Source organism: Pteropus medius, unplaced genomic scaffold, assembly GCF_902729225.1.
Source record: "Pteropus medius unplaced genomic scaffold, Ma_sr-lr_union100, whole genome shotgun sequence".
In the NCBI taxonomy this organism is placed as follows: Eukaryota; Metazoa; Chordata; class Mammalia; order Chiroptera; family Pteropodidae; genus Pteropus; species Pteropus medius.
The window spans coordinates 3,652,074-3,679,267 of NW_024355327.1; the positions used below are offsets into that span (position 1 = coordinate 3,652,074).

The following is a 27,194-nucleotide window of genomic DNA, read 5'->3' on the forward strand; positions in this document are numbered from 1 at the left end:
GATCAATTTGGGAAGAACTGACACACCTTGACAATATTAAGCCCTCCTATCCATGAACATTTTCTCCTTTTATTTATTTTCTTCTTTCTAATCTACTAATCTTTTCTTTCTTTTTCATATTGCATTAGCTAGGACTTCCAATATGATGTTGAAAAGGACCAGTGAGAGGGGACATCCTGTCTTATTCCTGATCTTAGTGGGAGAGTTCTAGTCTCTCACCTTTAAGCATGGTATTAGCAATAGTTTTTTTTGTAGATATTTATAAAGTTGAGGAAGTTCCTTTTTATTCCTAGTTTGCTGAGAATTTTTATCATGAAAGTGTATTTGATTTTGTCAAATGCTTTTGCTGTATCTACTGATGTAATCATATGATTTGTCTTCTTTAGCTTATTGATGTGATGATTACATATTTTTAAATGTTGAAACAGCCTTGCATACCTGAGATAAATTCCACTCAGCTGTAGAGTATAATTCTTTTTATACGTTGTAGGATTCAATATGCTAATATTTTGTTGAAGATTTTATACATGTTCATGAGAGAGATTTGTCTGTAGTTTTCTTTTAATATCTTTGTCTAGTTTTGGTATTAGGATAATGTTAGCTTCATAGAATGATTTAGGAAGTATTCCTTCTGCTATTTTCTAGAAGAGATTGCAAGGAATTGGTACAAATTCTTCCTAAATGTTTGGTAGAATTCTTCAGAACCCATCTTAGCATGGTGCTTTCTGTTTTGAAAGGTTATTAATTATTGATTCAGTTTCTTTAATAGATAAAGATCTGTTATGTACTGAATATTTGTGTCTCCCTCAAATTCATATATCAAAGCATTAACCCCAGTGTGGCTGTATTTATAGATGGGGCCTCTAAGGAAGTAATTCATATCAGGTGAGATCTTAAGGATGTGGCCCTGATCTGATAGGATTAATGTTTAAAAAAAAAAAAAAAAAAAGAAGGAGAGACACTTGAGTTCTCTCTCTCCATGTGCAGAAAGAAAGGCCATGTTAGGACACAGTGAGAAGGTGACTATCTACAAGCCAAGATAAAAGGCCTCACCAGAAACCAAATCGGACAGAACCTTGATCTTGGACATGTAGCCTATAGAACTGTGAGAAAATAAATTTCTGTTATTTATGCAACTCAGACTGTGGTGTTTTGTTAAGGCAACACAGACTAATCTAAGTATATTCAGATTATCTATTGCTCCTTGTGTGAATTTTAGCAGATTTTATCTTCCAGTGAATTGATGCATTTCAATTAGGTTATCAAATTTGTGGGTGTAGATTTGTTCACAATAGTACTTTGTTATCTTTTTAATGTCAATGGAATCAGTAGTGATGGCCATCCTTTCATTTCCAATATTTGTAATTTGTGTCTTCTCTCTTTTTTTCTTAGTTAATCTAAGTGGAGGTTTATAAATGTAATTGATCTTTTCAAAAAACCAGCTTTTGGTTTCTATCATCTCAAAAAGTTTCCTTGTGCCCATTTGGTCAGTTACTGTTCTTACTCCGAGCCCCAAGTAACCACTGAACTGCTTTCTATCTCCATAGTTTTTCCTATTCTAGAAATATTATGACTGAAACATTTTATGGCCCAGAATATGATCTATCTTTGTAAGTGTTCTATGTACTCTTGACAAGAATGTGTATTTTGCTCTTCCTAGGTGGAATTTCTTTAGATGGCAAGTAGGTCAAGCTGGTCTATATATCTTCTATATTCTTACTGATTTTCTATCTACTCGTTCAATCAATTATTGAGAGAAGTTTGGAATCTCTAACTACAAAGATTTCTCCTTGCAGTTCTATCAGTATTGCTTTGAGTTTTGATGCTCTATTATTGGATGTATAAATGTTTAGGACAGTTACATATCATCTTAAGGAGTTGACTTGCCCTTTTTGTTTTTTGCATCCCTGGTAATATCCTGTGCTCTGAAATCTATTTTGTATTATATTATTATAACCTCTCCAGCTTTATTTTGATTAGTGTTAGCATGATGTATATATTTTTCATACTTTTAACTTATTTGTATCATTATATTTAAACTGTATTTTTATAGGCAACATGTAGATAGGTCTTGCTTATTTTATTAAATCTGATAATCCCTAACTAATGAAATTGTTTAGACCATTTGCATTCAATGAGTTATGTAAATCTACCATTTTATAATTTTTATTTGCCCATCTGTTCTCTGTTCCACATTTCCTCATTTTCTGCTTTTCTTTGAATTGAGTATTTTTTGTGAATCCATTTTATCTCTTTAGTTGATTTACTTTGTTGCTATATATGAACTTATAACAGTCCACTTCTATCTTTCCCCTCTTAGCCTTTGTTTTATTGTTGTCAAACATTTTATTTCTACATGTGTTATAAATCCCACAGCACATTGTTATTTTGCTCTAGTTTATCTTTTAAAGAGAATTAAATAATAGAAAAAACTTTTATGTTTACCCACATGGAGGTTTTTATTCTTTTGTGTAGATCCAAGTTTCCATCAACCTGAAACTTAATTTAACATTTCTTATAGTGTAGGTCTACTGGTAATAAATCCTTTCATGTTCTGGACATCTGAGGAAAAAGTCGTGTATTTTTCTTTCGGATTTTTTATTTTTATTTCTAGAAGTTGCATTTGTTTATTTTTTATATTGCCTATTTCTTCACTATCTTTGTTTTAATTTCTTCAGCATATTTATAATAGCTCTTTTAACATTCTTGTCTGCTTGTTATATCATCGCTATCACTTTTATGTCTTTTTCGGTCAACTGATTTTTTTCCTGCTTGTGGATGTTGTGAATTTTACATTGGTAAATCCTGAGTATTTTTTTATTATTCTTTTAAAGAGCATTAGACTTTACACTTGCAGCTAATTAAATTTCTACTGGATTAGTTTGATCTTTTCAAGGCTTGTTTTTAAGCTTTCTTATGGCAGTTTTAGAGTAGGTTAGGTTAGCTTCACTACTAAGTTGTGATCCCTCTGATGTCACCACTGAATTCCACTAGTGTTCAACAAAGATTCAACTCTATTTGGCAAAAAAAATCATATCTTCAGTCCTGTGTGAGCTCTGGTAGTTACTTAGGTTATAGCTCCCCAAATATTCTTTGCCAGGCCTCCTGGAGTTTTACCTTGTTCACACGTGACTTAAAATTTAGCAATAGAATCAAGAGGATACCTATGCAGGTTTCTAGAGCTCCTTTTCCCTCCTCGCTGATACTCTACCCACAAATTCCAGCCACCTCAGCCTTTCTTATCTCTGATCTTTGTCTCTTTGGCTCAGCAATACTGCCAAGCTCTGATTTTGATGACCTTTGCAATCTGGAACATGCCTTCAGCCAGATAGCTAAGGTAATTATAGGGATCAGCTTATTCATCTCCTTTTTTTTTTTAGGGACCACTGTCCTGTACTGGGTGTTGTATAATTTCCAAAAAAACCTGTTATTTCATTTATTTTGTCCAGTTTTCTAGTAATTTATAGCAGTAGGGATAGTCAGTCCTAATTATCTTATCCAAGCTGTAGAAGCAGAAATTGACATCATTCAATTTCAAGATCAACAATTTACAGCAATCTTTATTTTGGGACTACAGGGCAAAGAAAGAGGTTGACCATCAGGAACTTATGTTTCTTTTAACTGGAGGAGTAAGTCTTAAGAGTGCTGAGAAAAATCCTGATCCAACTTGGCTACAGGATAAGAGCTGGGAGGAAATTTGTCGTGCTAGTGAATTTCCTGCCTTCAAAGGACTCAGGTAATTGTTTAAACTTGATGATTTAACATTGAATAGTGATGGGTAAATTTGTAATCTAGTGATTTTTAAATAGTCCTGTAGTTGTCTTGATTCATCTTCTTGCTCAACAATCTCTCTTTAAATTTTTTCCTAATGAAAGAATAACTATTAAGCCCTTTTCCATTAGGACGCACTTTTGTGAATACATAAATGAATGGCGGGAAATCTATGACAGTAAAGAGCCACACAATGCTAAATTTCCAGTACCGATGGATCAGAGGCTAAATGAACTACAGAAAATAATAATTCTTCGGTGCTTAAGACCCGATAAGGTAAAAGACAAATATGTTCCATTTGGAACTAGATAATTAGTCATTTATGAAGTTAGTTTAAAGTTATTGTTATTTGGTTCTTTAATCTTTATTTCAGATGCTCAAAAAGGTTCATTATTGAGCAATTTGGATCTATAGGTTTACAGTTTTCCTCAACTTGGAAAAATTTTGGCCATTATTTTTTAAAATTTTTATTGCCACCTTATCCATGATTCCAATTAAATATACATTAGACTGCTTGATATTATACCATAGATGACTAATACTCTGTTAATTATTTTCAAATCTTTTGTATCACTGTGCTTCAGTTGGGTAGTTTCTATTGCTACTTTTAAGTTTGCTGATTTCTTCTGTAGTAGAATCTGATCTTTTATTAATCCCATCCAATTAATTTTTGTTTCAGCTATTATATATTTCATCTCTACAACGTTCATTTTGTTTATATATATATATATATATATATATAGAATATGTATATTCTATTTCTCTTTTCATTCTGTTTATGTTTTCTTTTAAATACCTGAACACAGTTATAACAGTTTTTAAATCTTTGACTGCTAATTCCTTCATTTCTAGATCTGCCTCTATTTAATGATTTTTCTTTTGGTTATATACTATATTTTCCTGCTTTTTGTAAGCCCAGGAATGTTTGATTTGATGATGGACATTTTGATGTTTTTGTTATCTTCTTTTAAAGGTTGTTGAGTTTTGTTCTAATTCAGGGTTTAATTTCAGCAAACACCTATGGGCCAAATCCAGCTCGTGACTAATTTTGTCCAGCCCATGAGCTAAGAATGGTGTTTGCCAACTCCTTTGGCTACATAGTTAAATTACTTAAGTTCAGATTGTTCCTTTCAAAGATTGTTTTAAGATTTGTTAGGGCAGGTGTAGAATAGCCTTTACTCAATGGATAGTTTAGCTCTGCTACTAAAGTGTGGCCCTTCTGGGGCTTTTACTAAATACCCTAAGTGATTACTAAAGACTCTCTACTGTGGCTTTAGGGAACCTGAGTGATTCCTTCCACAAATTCTTGTAGCTCCTCAGGTCCCCAGTTCACAGCTTGCTAGTCACTCTTTGCTTGGCTTATGCATGCGCACCAGAGTATTCAGCAAAGACTCAAGGGTACTGTTATGTAGATTTCTGAGCTTTTTTTTTTCTGAATAGTTCCCTTCTAATTTGAACTCTAATTTCCAGCAGCTTCAGCCTTCTTGAACTCTTGATCCCCGTCTTCCCAACTCAACACTGTGTTGCTCTGCTTTCCATTGCTCTCCCTGTTCCACAATCTGGAATGTATCTCCCAGAAAAAAAAACAAGGGAATAGTAGAGCTCATCTTGTTTGTTTCCTCTTTCTCGGGGATCACAGTCCTGTACCACCTATTGTCTGAATAGTGCAATAGCTGAAAATGATTGTTTCATTAATTTTGCCCATTCGTTAGTTTATGGTGAGAGGGTAAATCAGGTCCCTGTTACTCTATATTGGCTGGAAGCAGAAAATGGTAGAAAGCCTTGTATATGTCACAATTTTTAGTTGAAATATACACACAAATCGTTCTATAGGTAGAATAAATAAGCTGATACCGATTTTCACACATTCAAGATAGGTGATTATGATGTTACAAAATGAAAAATTTTAGACAGAAAACTAAAAACTATGCTCATACATGGAGTTTAAACTTTAAGTCACTTCACCTCTTCAAGCTCCAGTTATAGCACATATAAAAATAAAGGTGTTTAAAGTGATTGTGATGGTCTTTCCTTCCTTTCCCTTCCCTTCTCTTCCCTTCCTTTCTTTCTTTTCTTTCTCTCTTGCTTTTGCCTTTCTTCTTTCTCTTTCTTGTCTTTCAGTCTTTCTTTTACATTTTATGTTTTGAGTAAAGTTTCACAAGAAGCATTATCTAATGCTTCATTCAGTCTCTTAGTAGGTTCAAACAGAGGCCTACGTAATTACTTAACTCCTGAGTATTTCTCCTTACTCTGACTTCAAAAGACCTTTGTACATTATTAAAACTTACCTCACTCTTTCCTGCCTGATAGCTGTGTGTGAAATGTTTCTTTCACTAGACAATAAGTCCTTTCGAAGCCAAAACAATGCTTTCTTTATTATTTTATCACCAATAGCCTTACTTGTTCATGGTAAACTGAAGAATGTATGTCTCTGCATCTGGAAAACACCTGCCTATTTGCACTCCACTGAATGGCTCTCTGATGGCCAAAGGAGATGTCACTTCAATATCTCATGTGGAGTTATTTCTTTGTCTTTCATGCTTGGGAGTCTGAGCTTAAACATTATAACACTTACCACACTGGAATATACAGTAATTGTCTATTTGTTAGGTTTTCCCACCAGACTGTGAGCTTCTTGAGGTCAGGACCCATGCCTTATTTTGCTATATATCTCCAGGACTTAAAGCAGTGCCTGGCAAATGGTAGGAGCTCAATAAATGTCTGTAAATTGAGTTGAATTGATTGAATTAAACTAAATTCAATTGAAGCCTGTATTAGTCAGAATTCTCCAGAGAAACACAACCAATAGGACAAAGGGAGATAAACAGATACAGTTAGAGTTAGAGAGAGATAGAGAGAGAGAGATAGAGAGAGAGAGAGGGAGAGGGAGAGGGAGAGGTAGTAATAGAGATAAAGATAAAGGTGAACTAGAGATAGAGATAGAAATAGATTTGAAGGAATTGGCTCATGTGATTGTGGAGGCTAGCAAGTCCAAAATCTGTAGGCCAGAGATTCAGGGAAGAGCTGATATTGCAACTCAAGTCCAAAGGCTCTTTGCTGGCAGAATTCCTTCTTTCTCAGTAGAAGTCAGTCTTTTTTTTTTCTTAAAGGCATCTACTGATTGGACAAGGCCCACTCACATTATGGAGAGCCATCTGCCTTACTCAAAGTCTAGTGATTTAAATATGAATCTCATCTTTAAAATATCTTCACAGCAACATTTAGACTAGTATTTGGCCAAATATCTGGGTACTATCTCCTAGCCAGACTGACACATAACTATCACAAAGCCCATCTCCAGGTCTGTTCAAGTCTCCATAATTTCTTCTCTTCTCTAGAGTATCTTACATAAAGGATCAAAATCTTATAGAAAAGTTTTAATATTTGTTCTTATATTAAATTACTGGAACAAGGTAGTTTTTCTATAGAAAACTATCATACTTGGTTGCAGTTACATCATCTCAGGGACCAAGGCCCGTGGCCAGTGAGTAGAGTAATGGGAAGCAAGGTCTCTGTGTCCTCAGCCTCTCTTTCCTTAAAATGTGTATTGAAAATATGTGCTTGGTAAAAACTGTACACGGTATTAATGGTAAAAGGGTAAATATTCATCATTGCTCATGTGATACTATTAAAGAAAGAAATAAAAAGCTGCTATATCATTATTTAAAACATTTGTAAAAATTTGAGTTTGTTGCTCTTGGGCTAACAGGTTTTGGATCTTTAACAATCTATGCAGAGGGTTTGAGGAATTTTGGGGCTAATGAAGGAAAAAGATATGACCATGAGGTGGGAGTAGCGCCCGTTAACTGCACTGGATGATGCTTTGACAGGTTTGCATGTTGGGGAAGGAGAAGTTGCTCACAGCAGGAGTATGTCAAGAGGCTGGGAGTTGGTGGGTGGAGTCTACTCTGAAGGAGAAGCGGGGTTTATGTGGCGTCTAGGTGATGTTGCTTAGCAGTACTGGCAGCTGGGAGTCTCTGGATCAGGTCTCTGAAGGTCAGCATGCACTTGGGGTTTAATGTCCTGGGGCTTATATAATTGACCACTGGCAGATGCTGGGTACAGCCCAACATTTCGGCAGGCTCTAAATGGCTAAAAATATGATTATTGGGACTATGTTTAAAACATTTGTAAAAATTTGAGTTTGTTGCTCTTGGGCTAACAGGTTTTGGCCTGCTGTGAAGAAATAATCTAAGAGTGAATACACATAGGCTATATTTGTCCTATTTATATAATAATGTGATAGAGGAAAAATGGTATCTAAGTATATTATGTATTTTATTATGAATATTAGGGTATAGACTAAGATGCCATAGCAAAGAGACCTAAAATACAGTAGCTCAAATAAAATAGAAGTTAATTTCCCTCTTTCCTAACAGCCCAGAGCAAATGCTTGAGAGTTGGCAGGCCAGCTCTGTTCTTGATACCATCCAGAGATTCAAGTTTATTTTCTCATGCTAGAGAGGTCCCCCAGAATGTGGTCCTCATCAGTAAGATTGACACTATCTCATGAACACCACATCTGTTAAAGAGAGAAAGAGAGTGTTGAAGGCAAATAGCTTCCTTATAAAAATATGATCTGGAAGCTCCATATATAATTTCTACTTGTATCCCTCTGGCCAAAACTTAGTTACATGGCCACATCTAGCTGCAAGAAAGGTTGAGAAAACTTGGGGGTTCTATTATCAAAAGTAAGCGAAGAAGGGGGACAGTTTGCAGTTTCTGCTATACCGAATGAGGTGGAACATCTCTTCATGTGTTTAATATCCATTTCTATTTCATTTTCTATAAACTGTTCATCTTATTTGCCCATTTTTCTTTTGGATTGTTAGTCTTGTCCCATCAATCTATAGACAGTTTTTATGTATTAGGGAAATTAGCACTTTGTCTATGATATGCTGCATGCTTTTCTTGGCTCATAGTTTACTCTTCATTGGTTTTCAGTAATAATCAAAGTTGTTATGTGAAATAAAAATCACTCTAAAGTTCATATCTTTTCTCTTCTTAACAGATAACTCCAGCTATAACAAATTATGTAACTGACAAACTAGGGAAAAAGTTTGTAGAGCCCCCACCATTCGATCTGACAAAGAGTTACTTTGATTCAAACTGCACAATTCCCTTAATTTTTGTGCTCTCTCCAGGAGCAGATCCCATGGCCAGTAAGTGTATATATTATAAACTTTAAAGAAATTATAAATAAATCATCATGTTTAATGTCCATTTCTTATATGATTATAAATCAGTAAATCTGGCATTTATAAGGAAAGGTAACTAGAATTTTCCACAGTTAAATACCTATCACTGAAACATAGGCATATTTTATAATTTTAGAGTAAGCAGTGAAACCATTTTTTGTGTGCCCTCTTAGGCCTGCTAAAATTTGCAAATGATAAAGCTATGTCTGGAAATAAATTTCAAGCTATTTCACTGGGTCAGGGACAAGGACCAATTGCAACAAAAATGATTAAAGCAGCAATAGAAGAAGGAACTTGGGTTTGCCTACAGAATTGTCACCTTGCTGTTTCCTGGATGCCCATGTTGGAAAAGATATGTGAAGATTTTAGCCTTGAAGTCTGTAACTCATCATTTAGGCTTTGGCTCACAAGTTATCCATCTCCAAAAGTATGTTTATTTTCTATGGAGCTCAGTACATTTATTTAATTAGCTGTTAAATTATATATCTTAATCAAGCTTTAAATGTTTAACCTTAAAATATTTTATATATTTTAAAATATTTTAAAAATATTTCTGGAATCCTCTGTTATGCCTGTTTTTAAGCCACTGGTATATGCATTTTTAGGACTCAAGCTGCTTATCTTGAGTAATACTTTCTATTTATTTTATCTTAGTTCCCAGTAACAATTCTACAGAACGGAGTAAAAATGACTAATGAACCTCCCACGGGTCTTCGGCTAAATCTCCTCCAGTCATATCTTACTGATCCAGTTTCTGATATTTCATTTTTCAGTGGATGCCAGGGAAAGGAACTGGTAATATTCAGCCTCTGGAACTTTAAAACATGTTTTATAGTAATAAAATATGGAAATATAAACATTTTATTTAATAATGTTAAATTTCAGGCATTTCCTGACAGACATTATACCTATCTTCTTCATCATTTTATTCTCAATAATGTGTTCTGCTTCCCAAATAGTAGACAGTCAAATAAGTATTTGTTGAATAAATGAATTTATCTTAGTTTGTAAACCAAAATCCAACAGTGTATTTGATTAAGACCCAAGAGTAGCAATCTATTTTCACATCATTTATTCATTCTTTCAATAAATATGTGTGTTAGGCACTGTCCTAGGTACTAGATATAGAGTAGTGAGAATAACATAGGCTCACACACACACACACACACACACAAATCTACCTTCATGGAACTTAAAGTTTAACAATAGTGTTTTGACATATTAATAATGCTTTTCAGTGTACCCATGCAAAACAGTTTTGCACACGTATTAGGGACTTTAGAATTCTTTTCCATGTCTGAATTCTTACCAATTAAGAAACAGGAAAAAGTATAAACATATGGGAACCAAATTATAATCTTAATGACAGATATAGACTGTGTTGAAAAATGTAGTTTATCTCTGCAAACAAATGGGCTTCATATTACTGAACCCAGAATTAAGTAGACTTATTCACCCAGAGGAACAGAGGAAAACTGTCTTTCCTACAGGAAGCTCACTTCTTAGAGAGAAAAGGGAGAAGCTGAGCAAAGCATATCTGGTTAACTTTTCTCAAATTTACTGATCAGATAGGTCACTCCCCTCTCCTGCACTGAGGACAACAATGGAGAAAATCCAGGAGTGTTATATTAATTGAGGTTTCCCCACATGAAAAAAACATTGATAGTAGGGGGGAAATCATCCCCTGCCCTCACCTCCAACACATGCTATTTATCAGATTTGCTTATTTGAGCTAGAAAAAGCATGATAATGATGATAAAAGACTGACTTCTTTAGAAACCAGCTAGTTTCGTTCTGCTTAATACTTTTGTGTGCTGTAGTTTTGAGCAATAATTTTGTTTGTAACTCTGGAAGAAAAAAGGAATACTTGCTGGTTTTAGCTATGCAGAGAGCTTAGTGGAATGGAGAAGGTGGTATGGTGCCTGATCCCCAGTCAGGGTTTGAGCTCCAGCAGTTAAAGGAGAGAGAGGCAGAAGCATAAAGATTCTAAACACAAGCAGAGCGCTTTGAGGCTTAGATGACCCAAATAAAGAATGGCATTGAGTTGAAGAAGCAGCACTTTCCTCCTGTAACATTGAACAAGCAACATTGACACCCCAAGTATTAGATCTGTAAAACATCCAAAGAGCACCCTTGTCATGTATCATCATTTTTATGGTGAACAGTGGCAATGGTTTAAGGCTTCACCAAGAAACTTCTTTGGTAGTAAAAACAAATGGGAGCCGGGGTAAGAGAAGAAAAAGAGTGTAGATACCTTATGACATTGGTTCTCAATGTGAATCACATTGGGAATGTGCATCTGAATGTGCCCTACCACCAGAATTTCTAACTCAGTTGCCCTGGAGTAGAGCTGAAATTTTTCCAGTTCTTATTCATTCCTACATGATGCCGATGCTAATGGTCCTGGAAGCACACTTTAAGAATCATTGCCCTAGAGTTTCCATAGCTGACTGGTTTGTAGACACATAGAAACCTCTTTGGAGGCTCCCAGAAATAGTTGGAATGCCCTTTGATAAGGCTAATTTATGACCATTGGGCCAGCAATGATTTGAACTCATCATTTGGCTATTAAAAGTAAATATGATCTTTATAGTCACAGGCAAATTGACATCTTGGGCATTTTAATTATCTAGCAATTATAATATATTAGTTATTTGTTAATTTCATATCTGTCTCCTAAACTCAGTTGTATTCTCCTTAAGGGCAGGGATACATTTCTATAGCTCTATCCATCCATCCATTCATCCATTCATCCATTCATTCAATAAATATTTCTTGAACACTTACTAGGTGTAAGGCACTCTTCTAGGAACTGGTAATATGGTGATGAACATATAAACATATGAAATACATAAACATATAAAAATCTGTCTTCATGGAGCTTACTAATCAAGGAAAATTTATGCAAAGCAAGCTCAAGCATAATCCCCATAAACCTGAGGGGCTTGTTAAAGTTACTGATGTCAGTGCCCCACTCCTGGAGATTCTGATTCACTAAGTCAAAAGTGGAGCTCAAGAACTGGTAGAAATAAACAAATAGCAAAGGAAATTCAAATGTTAACTATGTTGGGAACCACAGCCATGATTGTATTATGAACTATGGGAGGACAAAGAAAGGAAAAGAGAGGAGAAAGGGAACAAGCATTTATTGAACACCAACAAATTCCAGATAGTTTAAACAGACATGCCTTATAACCCTGTACTATAAGTATTATTATCACAACCTTGTTTTTTAAATAAGGAAACTCAAGTAAATCAAGTAAAATATCAAGGTTATATAACTAGAGGTGGGACTTGGTACTCAGGCCAGTCTGTCTCTTCCCACTTTTGTGTGATTAATTCTTCTTGGTTGTTGAAAAAGCTTCTTGGAGGAGTTGATGTTTGAAGTAGGCACAAGAAGTATGTCTAAAGACAAAAATAGTGACATTTTTAAGAAAATATATTTTTTAATATTTAAGAGTGGTTTTGGAATATATAGATTTTTAAAAATCTAGGTAGCAGGACTGTGGCGAATTCTTTTGATGTCCCTTTTCACATCTCTTCAGTCCACATCTAGTTTCAGCCATAGCTATAGAAAACAGTTCTTTGTGCGTTCAGACTCATCTTAGGGGGACAGCATCTCACCCCCAAGTATGCATCGTTCTGTATTCTGTTCCTAAGGTTTCTCTGATACCACAGGAACCTTCTTGGCTCACAAGCATGGGCCAAATATGTAGAGGAATTATTACCTCTTAAGAAGACCCATTATGTGAAAATATGTGGAAAGTATACCTAAATTAGGTTATTGTTCTCATTGCCAAAATGTTTTTCCCCTATTAAATGTATCACCACAGCATTCATCCAGTATAAGTATATGTAAAATACGCTCTTTGATTTGTGTACAACATTTCAAGAATACAGCTATTTAGTGAAGCCATGGTGTACTTAATATTTTAGAAACAGTTTCTACTATTGCATCACATGAAAATAGCTGGATGGATTTTTATTGCATTTGAAGCTACGTTTGAGATCGTCTAACTTAAAATACATGCTATGTAGCATGCTTGAAATTTACTCAAGGGGACCGCAAAGGGTTGGGCGGCCATCCTCCAGAGCACTGACACAGGCTCAGTGAGAGGCCATATGACATACATGTCACACATATGAAGATGCTATGGATAGAGTAAATAAATGGTCATTTAAAAAATGATCCCAAATGAAAAGTCACAATATCAGGTATTTATTGGTATTTATTTGTATCATAATGACTAATCGCTCTCCTGTACTTGTAGTCTCAAGCATATGCCAATGAGTCTATAGGATAATATTTAAGTATTGAAGTTATAAATGTCTATGAACAATACTAAAGTATTATTAACCAATTCTTTGATAAATCATAGAATTATTGCCTTTAATAAATTTTATATTATTGTAGTTAGTCTAGCTTTGGAGATTTTAAGTCATAAGATGAATACTTATGTATAATAAACATTATTTTAGTTAGCATATCTTTTTTTTAATTGAAGTTTGTAGAGATATATGATCATAGAATCTTTCAATGAAAAACTGATTCCCTTCATTTTATTGATGAAAATCTGATTAGAATTTTTGTCTTGTTATATAATTTTTATATGAAAGGCATGGGAGAAGTTGCTGTTTGGAGTTTGTTTTTTTCATGCCCTTGTACAAGAGAGAAAGAAATTTGGTCCTCTTGGTTGGAATATTCCATATGGATTTAATGAATCAGACTTACGCATCAGTATTCAACAACTACAGGTAAAATTAGAAAGGAACTAATACTGATGGAGGATAACTGTATATCAAGCCTTTTGGTTAGAATAACTTATTCAATTATCACAACACTACTAATAGGTGGATAGATAGTAGTAATAATTATACTGTGGTTTAATGAAGCGTTATCTTCATCTGGATTTTTTTTTCCTACTGCAAATAATGAAAAATCTTATTCAAACTGGCTTAAACCATAATGAAACTTATTATCGCACATTTAAAAATGCAGAGGAAGGACAGGCTCTATAGCTGGTTGATCCAGCAAAAGTTTTGTCATCAAGGACCCTGGTTCATTGTCTTTTTGCAGAGCCCTCCTCAGTGTTGGCTTTATATGGGTCCTCATTATCCTCTACTGTTCTCCTCCGCTAAGTCAAATCTATAGTCTAGCTCTGTCAGTTAACAGAAACAGGCTGTCAACTTTACATAGAAAAGGAATTTATTGAAAGAATATTGGGTAGGTCACAGAATCACGAAGACAGCTGGAAAGCCAAGGCATCCAGAGTCCTATCTAGAATCACACCATGTCTGGTAAGAGAACCCCTTCTACCCTTGCTGAATATTAGACATCGCAGCTCACATACCTGCCACACACACACTCGTCTACTGCAGGCCCTCTGATGTCATTAAAAATGATTCTTCGCTGTTCCTGCTTCTTCACTTTCTAAACCCCAGCTCAATCCAGGATGCATCTGAGTCTATTAAAAATGATTCTTCGCTGTTCCTGCTTCTTCACTTTCTCCACACCCAGGTCACAGGCCTAGAATTTAGCTATAAGGGAGGCTGGAAAAGTGAGTGGCCAGCTTTTTCAGTTTCTGTAGACTCACAATGTAAGATATTCAAATGGTCAGCAGACCCCCTCCAAAAAAAGAAAGAAAGAAAGAAAGAATATATATCCACTGTAAATCCTAACTCAGACTTTGAACTAGGCACATGACTTATATTAATTCTAGTCCTCACAGCAACCCTGTAAGGTTGGTATTATCCCTATTTTTAAGAAAACCAAAGCTAAGAAGTGAACTTGCCCATTGAGGTAGGATTTGAACTCAGTTCTGTCCAACTCCAATACTTTTCCCATTATTTCTGTTACATTTTACCAAATATATAAATCCAACCAGACTACCACAGAATGTTAATGTTTTTCTGCTTCTTCGTTGTGGTGAGGGCCTTTATGACATGGGGCTTCATAAAAGTCACTCAGACAACTCATGAGGATAATTCATTCAACCCCATTTCTGTGTGTATAGATATATGATTGACAGATAGATATTTAATGCCATCTTAAAATGGAAATAAAGTGAAAGACTTTGTTTTTCTCATTTTATTTTTCCTTTATTTTAGTTATTTATAAATGAATACGACACAATTCCATTTGAAGCTATCTCTTACCTGACTGGGGAGTGTAACTATGGAGGCAGAGTGACAGATGATTGGGACAGACGTCTCCTCTTAACCATGCTGGCTGACTTTTATAATCCACACATAATTGAAAACCCTCATTATAAGTTTTCTCCTAGTGGAAATTATTTTGCACCTCCCAAAGGCACCTATAATGATTACATTGAATTCATTAAGGTAACTTATGTCACTGAAAATAGGGTTAGATTTAAGTGTAATTTTTCTAAAAAGCAAATAGTGAAATATTCCTTGGTAATGTATAGGTTTAGATAAATATGGTTTCAATCAATTTTCAATATAATTTGCTTATAATAATTATCAAAAATTAGAAAAGTTTGATTCCTCTATTGTTTGTTTAGTTTATTTTAAACCTTTTTGGTTTAATGTATCCCGTGAAAATGTGACGCTTGCTTAATCTATTCTGTAGAAACTTCCATTTACTCAACACCCTGAGATATTTGGGTTACATGAAAATGTTGATATCTCCAAAGATCTTCAACAAACGAAGATCCTCTTTGAGTCCTTGCTCCTCACCCAGGGAGGCTCCAAACAGACAGGATCCTCAGGAAGTACTGACCAGATTCTATTTGAAATTACCAAAGATATTCTCCAAAAGGTAATCTTGGGCTTAAAATATGTTGCTTATAATGTAAATCAAAATGGTACTGAAATGGTGAGCTGAAAACTATTTAGGAGCATTATGACCTTGAGTGAGATACTGTACCTTTCTGAGCTTTAGTTTCCAAATCTGTAGAGTGGTGATAAGGTTCTCATGAACATTAAAGAGATCATGAATTTAAAGTACTTTGCATAATTTCTGGCACATAGTAAGTTCTTAGTAACTGTAGTTGTGTATAAGCTAATGAACTATGATTTATTATCATTTCTAAGCAAAGATAATAGACCTACTTATAAAAAATGTAAGAAATGGTCTGAACTTGCTGGATCAAGTAGTGAACAGTTTTTAATCTATACCTTAGGAAGTGAGGAGGCATACGGAGATAAGATCAGCACTAAACTAGCTGCTAGAGCTTTTTTTTTTTTTTCCATAATACAGCCCAATATACTTAGTCCTACTAGATACAGTGGAACGATACTCTCTAGTCTCATCTTTTTGTGCGTCTGTTAATGTAACTTTAAAAATATTATAGTCCCAAACACAGATATTCAGAATTCTCCTCCAGGTTAAATATTTCAGTCTTAGGTACTCTAACATAGCAGGAATTGACCCATAGTCCATCTGCCTTGAAAGCCCATGGACAGCACTACTCCTTAGCCTTGCCTGACACCACTCTTTAAGAAGAGCCTACTCACCATACACCAGGCTACAGCCACTGGAGAAGAGAGAGAAGCAGCACTGCCCCTGAGCCCATGGCCCCAGCGTAAAAGCAAACTAGCCTCCTCTCTAGACTGCTGCTTCTGTTGTTTGCCTCTTCTCACTTCTGACCGCTTACTGTTTCTGTGGTTTATCTCCAGGGAAAGGTTCCCACCCTTGCAAGAATGGTGGCTCTTACAAGATCCCTAACAGGAAGTTACCTGGCAGTGGAATCTGGGATTTATTTGGGGTAGAGGGGTTGTGTTAAGCCAAAGGGTTCTTGAGTGACATCACTTACTGTAACTTGGAAGAATCCTTTTACACTACCCAGGGCCCATCACCTGGGGACACTCTGGGCAGCTCAACTTTTTTAGTTTGGGACTTCCCTAATTATGAAACTTTTTTACCCCCTAAAGAGTGTGAATTCCAATGTTTTGTAGCTTTATCATCAGTCTCAAAGTCCCTTTTATCACTTCTCAAACATTCTTGAGGATTCATAGAAATCACAGACTTAAAGGCCTCTCTCCCCCTATGCCCTGGAACCCTGTGACATTCACACATTATGGCATAAGCTAAGCTATTCAGAGTCAGTTGATAACTGATTGAAAATAAATATAAAATAGTTATGAAATGATACATCAGTTTCATCAATGGAAAATAGGATTCAATTTACAAAAGAAAATTACACAACTTTTCAGAAATGTATATCTTCTACAAAATGCTTTATCCTATAGTAAAGAGCATGGGCTTTGGAGTTAGAGACCTGTGGATTTATACAGATCACCTTTTGGCTGTGTGCTCTTGGGTAGTTACTTAACCTATCTGTGCTTAAATGACCTGATTTGTAAATGGAGATAATAATGGCCACTTAAGAGGATATAGTAAGGATTAAATGAGATAGTGTATAGAAAGCAGTTAGCACAATGCCTATCACATAATAACTGCCCAGTTTTGGCTATTAGTGATATTATAGCTTCATGAAACTAATCTGAGAATAATATGTGATCTTTAAAATCTATTCTCTTAGCTACCAAGTGATTTTGACATTGAAACAGCCCTGTGGAAGTATCCCGTAAGATATGAAGAGAGCATGAATACTGTGTTAGTACAAGAAATGGAGAGATTTAACAAGTAAGGACCTATATCCCCAGTGATTCAGAAGGTGACCAACCAAAGTTGATAAAAAGACATATTGGTATTGACTTAATTTAAGAAAAAATTATCAAAACCTGCCATTTCTTTAGAATTTCCCCCTTTTTAATTTGTAACTTAATTGCATAACCTACTGTCCTAGAAATGGGGATATCTTTTATAATGTAAAAATGACAATGAAAAAGAGATCTGGTTTTAAATGTTCATTAATCAGAATTTCTCACCTGTTCACTACTATTCCCTTCAGGAAGTAAGATGGAAAGAGCATTAACTAGGCCTATGTGTAGTCACATTTTCTGACATTTTTCTCCCATTTGACATATATACACTTCCCTTTTCTTCCTGAGTTCAATCTAGATTTATTAGATACCCCATGATAGCAAACCAATTATATGCTTTGAATTTCTTAAATTGAATTTTCTACAATTCAGTACTGGCTTAAGGAACTGTTTTCGTTCTGAATTTTCTAAAGCATTTCCAAGTTTATTTGGGTTTCCAGACTTGTCGACATTTAAAATAAAAGATATTAAAACACTATGATACCTTCAGTATTTTTTACACAAAGACCATATATATTTATATATAGTAACATATTACCCCTCAGTTCTTAGGCTTTTAGCCTAAAACCCTCATATCAGGTATATTTATGGAGTTCTTAGCAGTTTGGACTAAGTAGGAAGCAAAGTATTTGAAAGTGCATAAATGAATATACATTTTATGTTTCAATACAGTGTTTCTCAAGTTTCAACCATTGCATAACACCTTTATAACACCTTTATAACTTTTTCCATATTTGCATGCCACCTGTAACATTATTTATGCAATATTTTTCCATTCTCTGCTTAAGTTAGCCTGGTCCTAAATGATACCCAGAAGGCTAGTTATATTACTCTCTATATTTAAAAATATTTGTTATTATTAAAATGAAAAATGGTCATCTAAATATAACCTAATATTACGTTACCAAGTGGGAGGTGACCATACTTTGGGAAACACCCTCATGAAGCTGTGAATGAGATTCTTACTATTTCTTCTGAAGAGAGACACTATGTTGATATTTATTTCATATATATATGTTGATGACATAATTTGCTTCCTTGCAGTTTAATTAAAACTGTACGTAACACTTTACGGGACCTTGAAAAGGCTATTAGGGGTGTGGTTGTAATGGATTCTGCATTGGAGGCACTCTCTGGCAGTTTGCTTCTTGGAAAAGTTCCAGAAATATGGGCCAAACGATCATACCCAAGTCTTAAACCTCTAGGAAGTTACATCACAGATTTTCTAGCCCGGTTGAACTTTTTACAGGTAAAAGATTATATGTTATATGTATATATAAAATTTTATTTTTTGGTTGACTGGATAGACATTAGAAATTGGCTATGGTTACTTGAATGTCTCTGAGTTGAATGTGATTAGTAGTTTCATGATAATTTAACCAAAATTTCAGAATATTAAAAATTACACGTTTCAAAATACTGAGTAAAGAGTTTAAATTTTACTTTACCTAAACCCAAGTAATATGTGACATTTATATTTTTGAAGATTCTAAGTTTGTGGTTCAAACATGGCCTTATGATTTTAATACTGATGATAAATCACAAAAAGAGCCTGTGGCTTGGATTTATCAATAATTGCCGATTGTCTAAAATCAGTTGTTTCTTAGTAGCTCTTATCTCATAGAACTAGGAAAAGGATGAGTGTTTTGAAATCTTGCCCCACACCCTCCAACACACACATAAAGGATGTTCAGGGCATAGAAAAGCCAGCAAAGGGCAAGGTACTTTCTCCTCCCTAACTCCTCAGCTCACCCCTATCCTATGGTTGATGTTTATGCAGTGGTAGTGGGTTGGGAGAGCCCCAAAAGTACTTTTTGGAAATTCACATAGGCATATGACCTTTCAGTGTCCCGTTGCCTTTTTATTATATAAAAGCTTTTTTTGTTTCACCATAAAATAGATCGTGCTTGTGAAGATGGGGAGAGACAGGCTTTCTTATACATCCCTTTTCAATTTTTGCCAATTTTATTATTTCAATTTAAGTTTCTTTGATTATTTATTATTGAGCCTGTGCTTTTTTTGGTGTGTGTGTTTGCCCGTTTGTATTTTCTTCTGTGAATTGTCTGTTCATCTCCTAGGCCATTTTTCTTTTGGACTATTTTTTAAAAGTTAATTTATAGGAGCTTTTTTAATGTAGATTAAACATTTAACAAAACAAACAATATAGAATAGGCATGTTAAGTGTTTAGACTCTAGAAGAGTGGTCACTTACTAGCCTCAGTTTCCTCATCCATAAAATGGGCACTTTTATCTCATAAGGTAACAGTCCATGATATGTGGTAAACTTTCAGTAAATGCAGACTATTCTTTTGTAAAATCAGAAATTGTTGAATTTTATCAAATGCTTTCTCAGTATTTATTGCTGATGATATCACTTTTTACCTTCTTTAGCTTATTATTGCCTTGAATTTTATCACTATATTTCCAAATGTAAAACCATCTTTGTATTCTTAGAAAAATCCCTCTTGGTCAGTAATACCTTATTCTTTTAATGACTTAATTGATTCTATTTGATTGTTTTTAGAGCTTTTGATATACATTACCTAATCATCCTCCAGAAAAATTATTCAATTGTATCCCCATCAATAGTGAATATGAGTGCCTGTTTCTCAGTAATTAGTGTTCATTTTTATCTTTACTACTTTGATAGATGAGAGTGTGTACACGTAGTTGATTCCTAGCCACATCTACAACATATCTTTGATTTCTTCCTCTATATACCAGCTCCTTTCTATCCTTTATCAAAAGCATCTGACATATAGTTAATTCCATCCTCCCCTTGCCACGATTTTACTCTCTTTTTTTAATACTCCAGTTTTTTCCCCAAACTTTTCTTAAACTTTTTGGAGCTGCTTACATTTCTGTATACATTTTGTATACATTTCTGCTTACATTTCTGTATATATTTTGTTCCTGAAGGGCTTTCAAGAGTCTTTAGCTTGATCCTCTAGAGGAATCCTGGCATGGTGCCAACTGGGATAGTTTCCAGGACAAATTCCTTTTGTTGTTTTTAAGATAAAGTTCACATCAAACTCTCTACTTTCTGAAATTTGGATTTCCCCTTGAAATCATTCCAACTGAATGAGTAAGAAAGGTCTCATTTATAATTGAGCACCTACCATCCTTTACCACAAATCTTCTCTTGAATGGATCTCCCCCATTGTCCTCTTACCTTACAGAAGCTGCACAATTTCCCTATTATCTTCCTTTCTCCCAGACTCTAGAATTCACCTCCTAATGGTTCTTAGAGTTAATAAATTAAGCAAATGAGTCATCTGGCCTCCTGGACACTGACAACAGTTTAGTGGTTACTAGAGGGAAGGGGGGAGTGGTAGACAAAGGTAAAGGAGGTCAAATGTAAAGTGACAGAAGGAAATTGAACTTTGGCTGGCAAACACACAATGTATTATACAGATGATGTAATAAAATTGTATACTCGAGACGTATATAATTGTATTAACCAATGTTACCCCAATACATTTTTTAAAAGCAAATGAGTCATTTGGTGTTTTCTACCCTTTTCTCATTTCTCGTCCACCGTTCACCCTATTTATCTTCCCTTTTTCCTTCCTATACCTTTTTTTAAAGCTTTTTTTGCACACTGGCTATAATCTCAGGTTAAATTCAGGATCTGATGGTATCTGTGTGAATTTGAGCAATACTCATTTTTCTGCACCCAGTTTCCTCAACTATAGAATGGGAGGAATAATACCTAACTCACTGAGTTATTTTGTGGACTAATTTAGATGATACATATAAGGTGCTTAGCATAGAGCCTGATGTGTACTAAGCACTCAGTTAATGGTAGCTAATTCAGAGATTGTATATAAGTATCTGCCCCAGACACTCATGAGTGAGCAAGGGAATTTTCTATACACTTGCCTTCTAGGTTTTTACAGCTTTCTTGTGCTTAGTGCTGGTTCTGCATGGCTTGTGCCCTTGTCAAACTTCACGTCTTTCTCTACCTCTTCTTGATCTAATTAATAGCTTGTACTGTTGCATCATCTCTAGCAGCGGTTGTTCCCTTCCTCCCAGAAAGCAAAGCTGGCTTCTTCCCGTAGTGTGCTGCTCTCTATGAGATAAGGTTCATTTTATTGATTCATCTTTTCAGTCAACAAATGTGAATTGAGACCCTACTTTGCCCAAAGCACCTTGTTAGACAAAGATGCCAAGTTGCCTTCAAGTTGCCAATAGCCTATAAGGAGATCCAAGAAAAAAACTAATACAACATAGTAAGGGATATGTCATAAAAGTCAAACATGTGAAATGCTCTAGGAATTCAAAGAATAGCTCAGGAAAGCAGATTTTATTTATTGGATGAGGTAGCATTTGAATGGGGTCTAAGGATGAATGGTTTTGGACACTGCAAAAAAAAAGGTAGAGGACCTAGAGATAGCTGTAAGATGAAAGGCACTATATAATTTAAAATGGATTCTGTTGTAAAATTTTTGACATAAGCAAAAATAAAGTTTGTTCCTTTGTGTAATTGAAAAATTAGTATGGTATATTGGCTCCAGGCAGGATTTGAGCTGGGCTAAAGACATGGTTACCTGATCCTGGCTTCTTGCACTTTATCTCTTGGCTCTAGTCTCTGTGGGTTAACTCCATTCTCAGTTAGGTTCTCATCTGATTGTAGCAAGATAGCAACAGAAACTCTGGCCTCACCTCCACACAACTTCAAAGAGCTGAGAATATGCCTTTCCCCTAAAAGTCCCATCAAGAGTCTTGGCATTTCTGGCTTTGATGGGGTCATATGTCTATTCTTGAATCAATCACTATGACTGGAGGTATGATTGGCTAAGCATGAATCACATGCCCACCCCAGGAGGTAGAGTACCACCACCAGAAGTGCTTCAATTGAGAGTGTAGGAGGGTTTATCCGGCAGAGGTACATAAGAATAGTTTCACTTTTAAGATAAGCAGAGAAAACAAATGTCCACCCAGTGCAAAGAAAAGGCCTGCAAATGGTGCATTCTGATTATGATGTAAGATGCTTGAAGGGGAATTGAAAAGGATAGAACTGGAAATACAACTGGGGCCAGATTGTGAACTATCTTGAATAGGAAGCTAAAATGTGTTTAGACTTTAATTTGGTGGAATAGTAGTAGGTCACTAAAGAATTATGCAAGATGCTAAACCTGATCGAAATCATTCATGGTGACCTAACTCTAGCAGCATCGTTATAGATGTATTGAGCAGAGAGAGGGAAGGAGCAAGGAGGTACACACTGATACAGAAAGAAGACTATGAATATCTAAACCAGAGTTGGGGCAGTGGGCATGGAGGCAGAGAGTTTAAGAAGGTTAAGGAACTAGAATCAACACATGAGGGCTATAGTTAGACAATCCATGAGATTTCTAAATATGGTTGCTTTTGAGTGGGATTAAGTAGTATAATCCCCAGATAATTTACATTTAACTTTTTGCAGAAAATTTTAATCTTTCAAATTTTGTTTTATTCAGATTCATATTAAGATAAGTGAGAATTCTCCAAGAAAAGTAACTAGAAGGGCAAAGAGGTAGGAGAGCCAATATATAGACTGTGTGTTTAGTGTCAGGGAAGAGTCCTGTGATGGAAAGTGTGGGCAACACACACGAAAACCAGAATCAGGAATTGTATGTCAAGTGACACTTGTGTAAGTGGAAAAAAATCAACATAATGCATTTTGTTTTCCCTTTATAGGACTGGTATAATTCAGGAAAACCTTGCGTGTTTTGGCTCTCAGGTTTCTTTTTCACTCAAGCCTTTTTAACTGGAGCTATGCAGAATTTTGCCAGAAAGTATACCATCCCTATTGATTTACTAGGATACGAATTTGAGGTATAGTAACTCCTTAAACTCCACAATGTATCATTACATCAAAGTCATGTATTTAAGCAAGGAGGATATGCAGAATTCTTATTTTTATAGCCCGTTATATGCGATTTGACTTCTTTTCATTCTTTGAGTTTCATGAAGAAAGTATGTATTTGTCTTGCTATCTCTGTGATAGAATTTTTATGTATCTCAATATTCAATTCAAACAATCCAATGCTTCTCTTCTATTTTAGCAAAAATTAATATGAGGTACAGTAAAACCTAGTAAAATGTTTCAAAAAGAACTGTATTATACATTTTTACATTTACATTTTACTGAAAATTTAATAGTTTAAGGAGTTATAATGTAGTGGAGTTTCCCTGAATGTGTTCTAAAGATTAGCTAATTTTTTTTTCTGTGACAAGAAGTATGGAGGGAAGAGATCATTACTAGTGTGTGCCTCTATCTTCAGGTTATTCCTTCTGATATATCTGACACAGCACCAGAAGATGGTGTTTATATCCATGGATTATATCTTGATGGAGCACGCTGGGACAGAAAAAGGTCAGTAGTTTTAACTGCAAAGACGTCTCCAATTGTAGCTGAATTATAAGTAAGATAAGCTGTCTGCTGCCCTTTTTTTTTCACCCAACCAAAAGGCTTTTTCTAAGGAATATGGGAAGTAATAAATAATAACAGAATTCTTGCCATAAATCATTAGGGCAATTGATGAGTATTTTTAGATCCTGAACAATTTTTAGTTAATATTTCAGTGGTCTTACTAGGAGAAAAGTTAATGGAGATTATTTTCCTGCTTTTTCTGTTTTATAACAGTTACCTTTAGTTTTGTAATATGTAAGAGCATCTCACTTTTAAACAATTTACAGTTACAGTAAAGTGTCCATTTCTACTGGTGAATGGAAAACTTTTTCTTGTATTTTGATGACATAATAAATAAATATTTAAAACAAATACTGAATTTCCAGCTTAGGAAACTAAGCAAAACTATTCCTGTTTAAAATCTATAGGGGTAAGAGAGAAGGGGAGAAGCTATTTCCCTTGGAGCCCTGCTCTTCAACAATGTATTAATAAACACAACCCTCCATGTCCAGAGTCGGGGTTAGACTTTGCTCTCACGCAAGAACCTGAAGGACCAAGAAGGTGGTTCTACAGAGATAATTCTAAGACAGAGCTATGAGAAGACTTATCTGTGCATAGTTCATTTGATTATTTCTCTTTTATTTTTCATCATTCTACTGACATTTCTCTTAACTTACTTTTTCTTATATATGTATCCATCTTTTTCTTCCTTTCTTCTCTCCTTCTTTCAAACAAATACACAAACAAACAAGTAATATAGCATAGAGAAAACAAACCACATTTTCTAGACAGATCTATATTTGAATCCCGACACTGGTGCTTAAGAGCTGTGTTACCGTGAGAAGAGTACTTAACCTTTCTGAGCCTCCACTCTTCATCTATGAAATAGGAATAGGAATGGAGAAAGGATTATCATGAGGGTCAAATGTTATAGCATAGTGTCTGCCTTACGGATGGTACTTAAGAAACGGCAGAAATTGATACTTGTTCACTGTTTGTCCACGTAGCCTTTCCATAATTTTCTTTTGTTTCTCTCAATTCTTCATTGCTTCTTCCTTGAGTTTTTTGGTGGTGATTGTTGTCATTGTTATTTATTTATTTATTTTGCATTTTTTCCTTGCACATCTCTGGTTCTCTTTTATATTAAAAGCCAATGTCTAAGTTGCAATTTCTAAGAAGCGAATTTCATATTATTTCTAATAAATATTTGTCAATTTCTCTTCACAGTGGATTACTTGCCGAACAATATCCCAAACTTCTGTTTGACCTGATGCCTATCATATGGATAAAACCAAGTAAATATACCTCTCTCTAACAAAATTTCTTAGCATTCTGGGGAGGATCATGATAGTTTTTGTTTGTTTGTTTTCAAGAAAACAGAAATTTATTCTTTCCCAGTTCTGGAATCCAGAAGTCCAAAATTAATATCATCGGGCCATTTAGAGACTCTAGGGGAAGGTTCATTCTTTGCCTCTTCCGGCTTCTGGTGGCTGCTGGCAATGATAGATAGTTTAACTGCTTCCCCAAATAAGTCTCTGCTCAAACCTATTAGAATTTTGTTCAATTATAATAAACAGTGACTTAATGTTTACATTGGAAATACACTGTTCCCCCTCTTTTGTATTGCATTTATATTATTTTAGGAATATCATTCTATGTTTTTTCCTCTTATCTCATGGGATATAACATGTTCTTTGCTTCTCCCCCACACTTCTACTTTTCAGAGGCTAAAGCTTCCCATCAATATTTTGATTCTCAAGTGCCTTTGAACACTTTTCAGAGACACAAATAGGCTTGACACAGTCTCTAGCTAGCGACTAGAGTTTGCAGGCTGTAAGAAACTCCTAGGCCTAGAGGCCAGTCAGGTGCCTCAAAGCATAGACATTGCAAGCCATATGGGATGCAGACCAATTTTGTCCCCTTGGGAAAGCAACTTGCTCTTTCCTTCCGCCATCATTTTCCCACAAGTATGAACAAATGAGGTTCATTCTTTCATTTTCTCTAATTTTTTTATTCTCAAATAACTATAAATAAAAATATTTACAAATCACCCATAATCACTACTCAATCTTAATGTTTTCATTATTAATGCAGTTCAATTATAACTATGAGAAATATGGCCTTAGTTTACAAAGACTCCTAATATCTCATATCTGGATTTTCAAGGATTGTATATAGATTCTTTTTGTGAGTAGGTAAGAGCTGGTATGTTTTCCTTAGTAATAACCTACTGAAAACAAATAGCAACTTAAACTTCTTCTAAGTTAAGAGTTTCTTGTATTAGAGCTCAAGCAGCTGTGTTTCTCTTTTTGTGTCCCCTTGCCCCCATTACCTATGCTGTATGTTATTCCTTCTTTCTTACTTTCTTCTTTTACTCCTTCTCGCTGAAGGCCTTTTGAGATTTGTTTTCTTGCCTGCTAAATGATCAGGACTTTAAAAGCAATACCTTTTGGACCTAGGATCATGAACCAGATGAAATCACTTTCTTGTTTCATAACCATAATTACTATATACCAACTATGAAAAAAACTTTATGTTCAATTTTCATAATCATGATCTTAAATTTAGTATTTTTCATTTTATTATAAGATTTGTAGTTGTTCTTTTAGTACCAGTACTGTTTTCCCTTTATCAAAAATATATATTTCTTTTCTTTCAAGCTAAAAAGACTCAGATTGTGAAGTTGAATGCCTATGTCTGTCCCCTCTACAAGACAAGTGAACGTAAAGGAACTCTTTCTACTACAGGACATTCTACTAACTTTGTCATTGCAATGTTGTTAAAAACGGACCTCCCCACTCAACATTGGATCAAGCGTGGGGTTGCATTGCTTTGTCAGTTGGATGACTAAATTGGACAAATTTAAGGAATGTCTAAAAGAAGTAAACAATACATTGTTTTCACTTACTTCAAAATATATATAGTAAAAAACTAAGTATCTTGGTGTCACTCTTTTAAATGGTCTTTGTAAAAGGTCTTTGGATTGTTCTCCACCCCGATATACCACTCATGCTTATAATACAGCCTTTTAGATGGACTCTTGAGATCACAGTCAGACATCTATGAATGGAAAATGTAAAAGAATTGTTTCTTTGAAGCATATAAAAAATCTTTAAAACTTTTCTTTCTTTCCTTTT

General features: G+C 35.0%; 1 protein-coding gene across 1 annotated transcript in view; it reads left to right on the plus strand.

Annotated features, from left to right (window-relative positions):
• The window catches only part of DNAH12 (dynein axonemal heavy chain 12), a 209,958-nt gene extending 183,050 nt beyond the window's left edge, over positions 1-26,908 (plus strand). The window contains exons 63-76 of the mRNA XM_039858619.1: positions 3,578-3,736; positions 3,903-4,047; positions 8,783-8,933; positions 9,143-9,396; positions 9,624-9,764; positions 13,587-13,724; positions 15,078-15,311; positions 15,562-15,750; positions 17,477-17,580; positions 18,705-18,909; positions 23,343-23,480; positions 23,930-24,021; positions 25,285-25,352; positions 26,718-26,908. Of these exons, the coding sequence (XP_039714553.1) occupies positions 3,578-3,736; positions 3,903-4,047; positions 8,783-8,933; positions 9,143-9,396; positions 9,624-9,764; positions 13,587-13,724; positions 15,078-15,311; positions 15,562-15,750; positions 17,477-17,580; positions 18,705-18,909; positions 23,343-23,480; positions 23,930-24,021; positions 25,285-25,352; positions 26,718-26,908 (2,209 nt within the window). The remainder of the gene's footprint in view (positions 1-3,577; positions 3,737-3,902; positions 4,048-8,782; positions 8,934-9,142; positions 9,397-9,623; positions 9,765-13,586; positions 13,725-15,077; positions 15,312-15,561; positions 15,751-17,476; positions 17,581-18,704; positions 18,910-23,342; positions 23,481-23,929; positions 24,022-25,284; positions 25,353-26,717) is intronic.
• Positions 26,909-27,194: the final 286 nt, after the last annotated feature.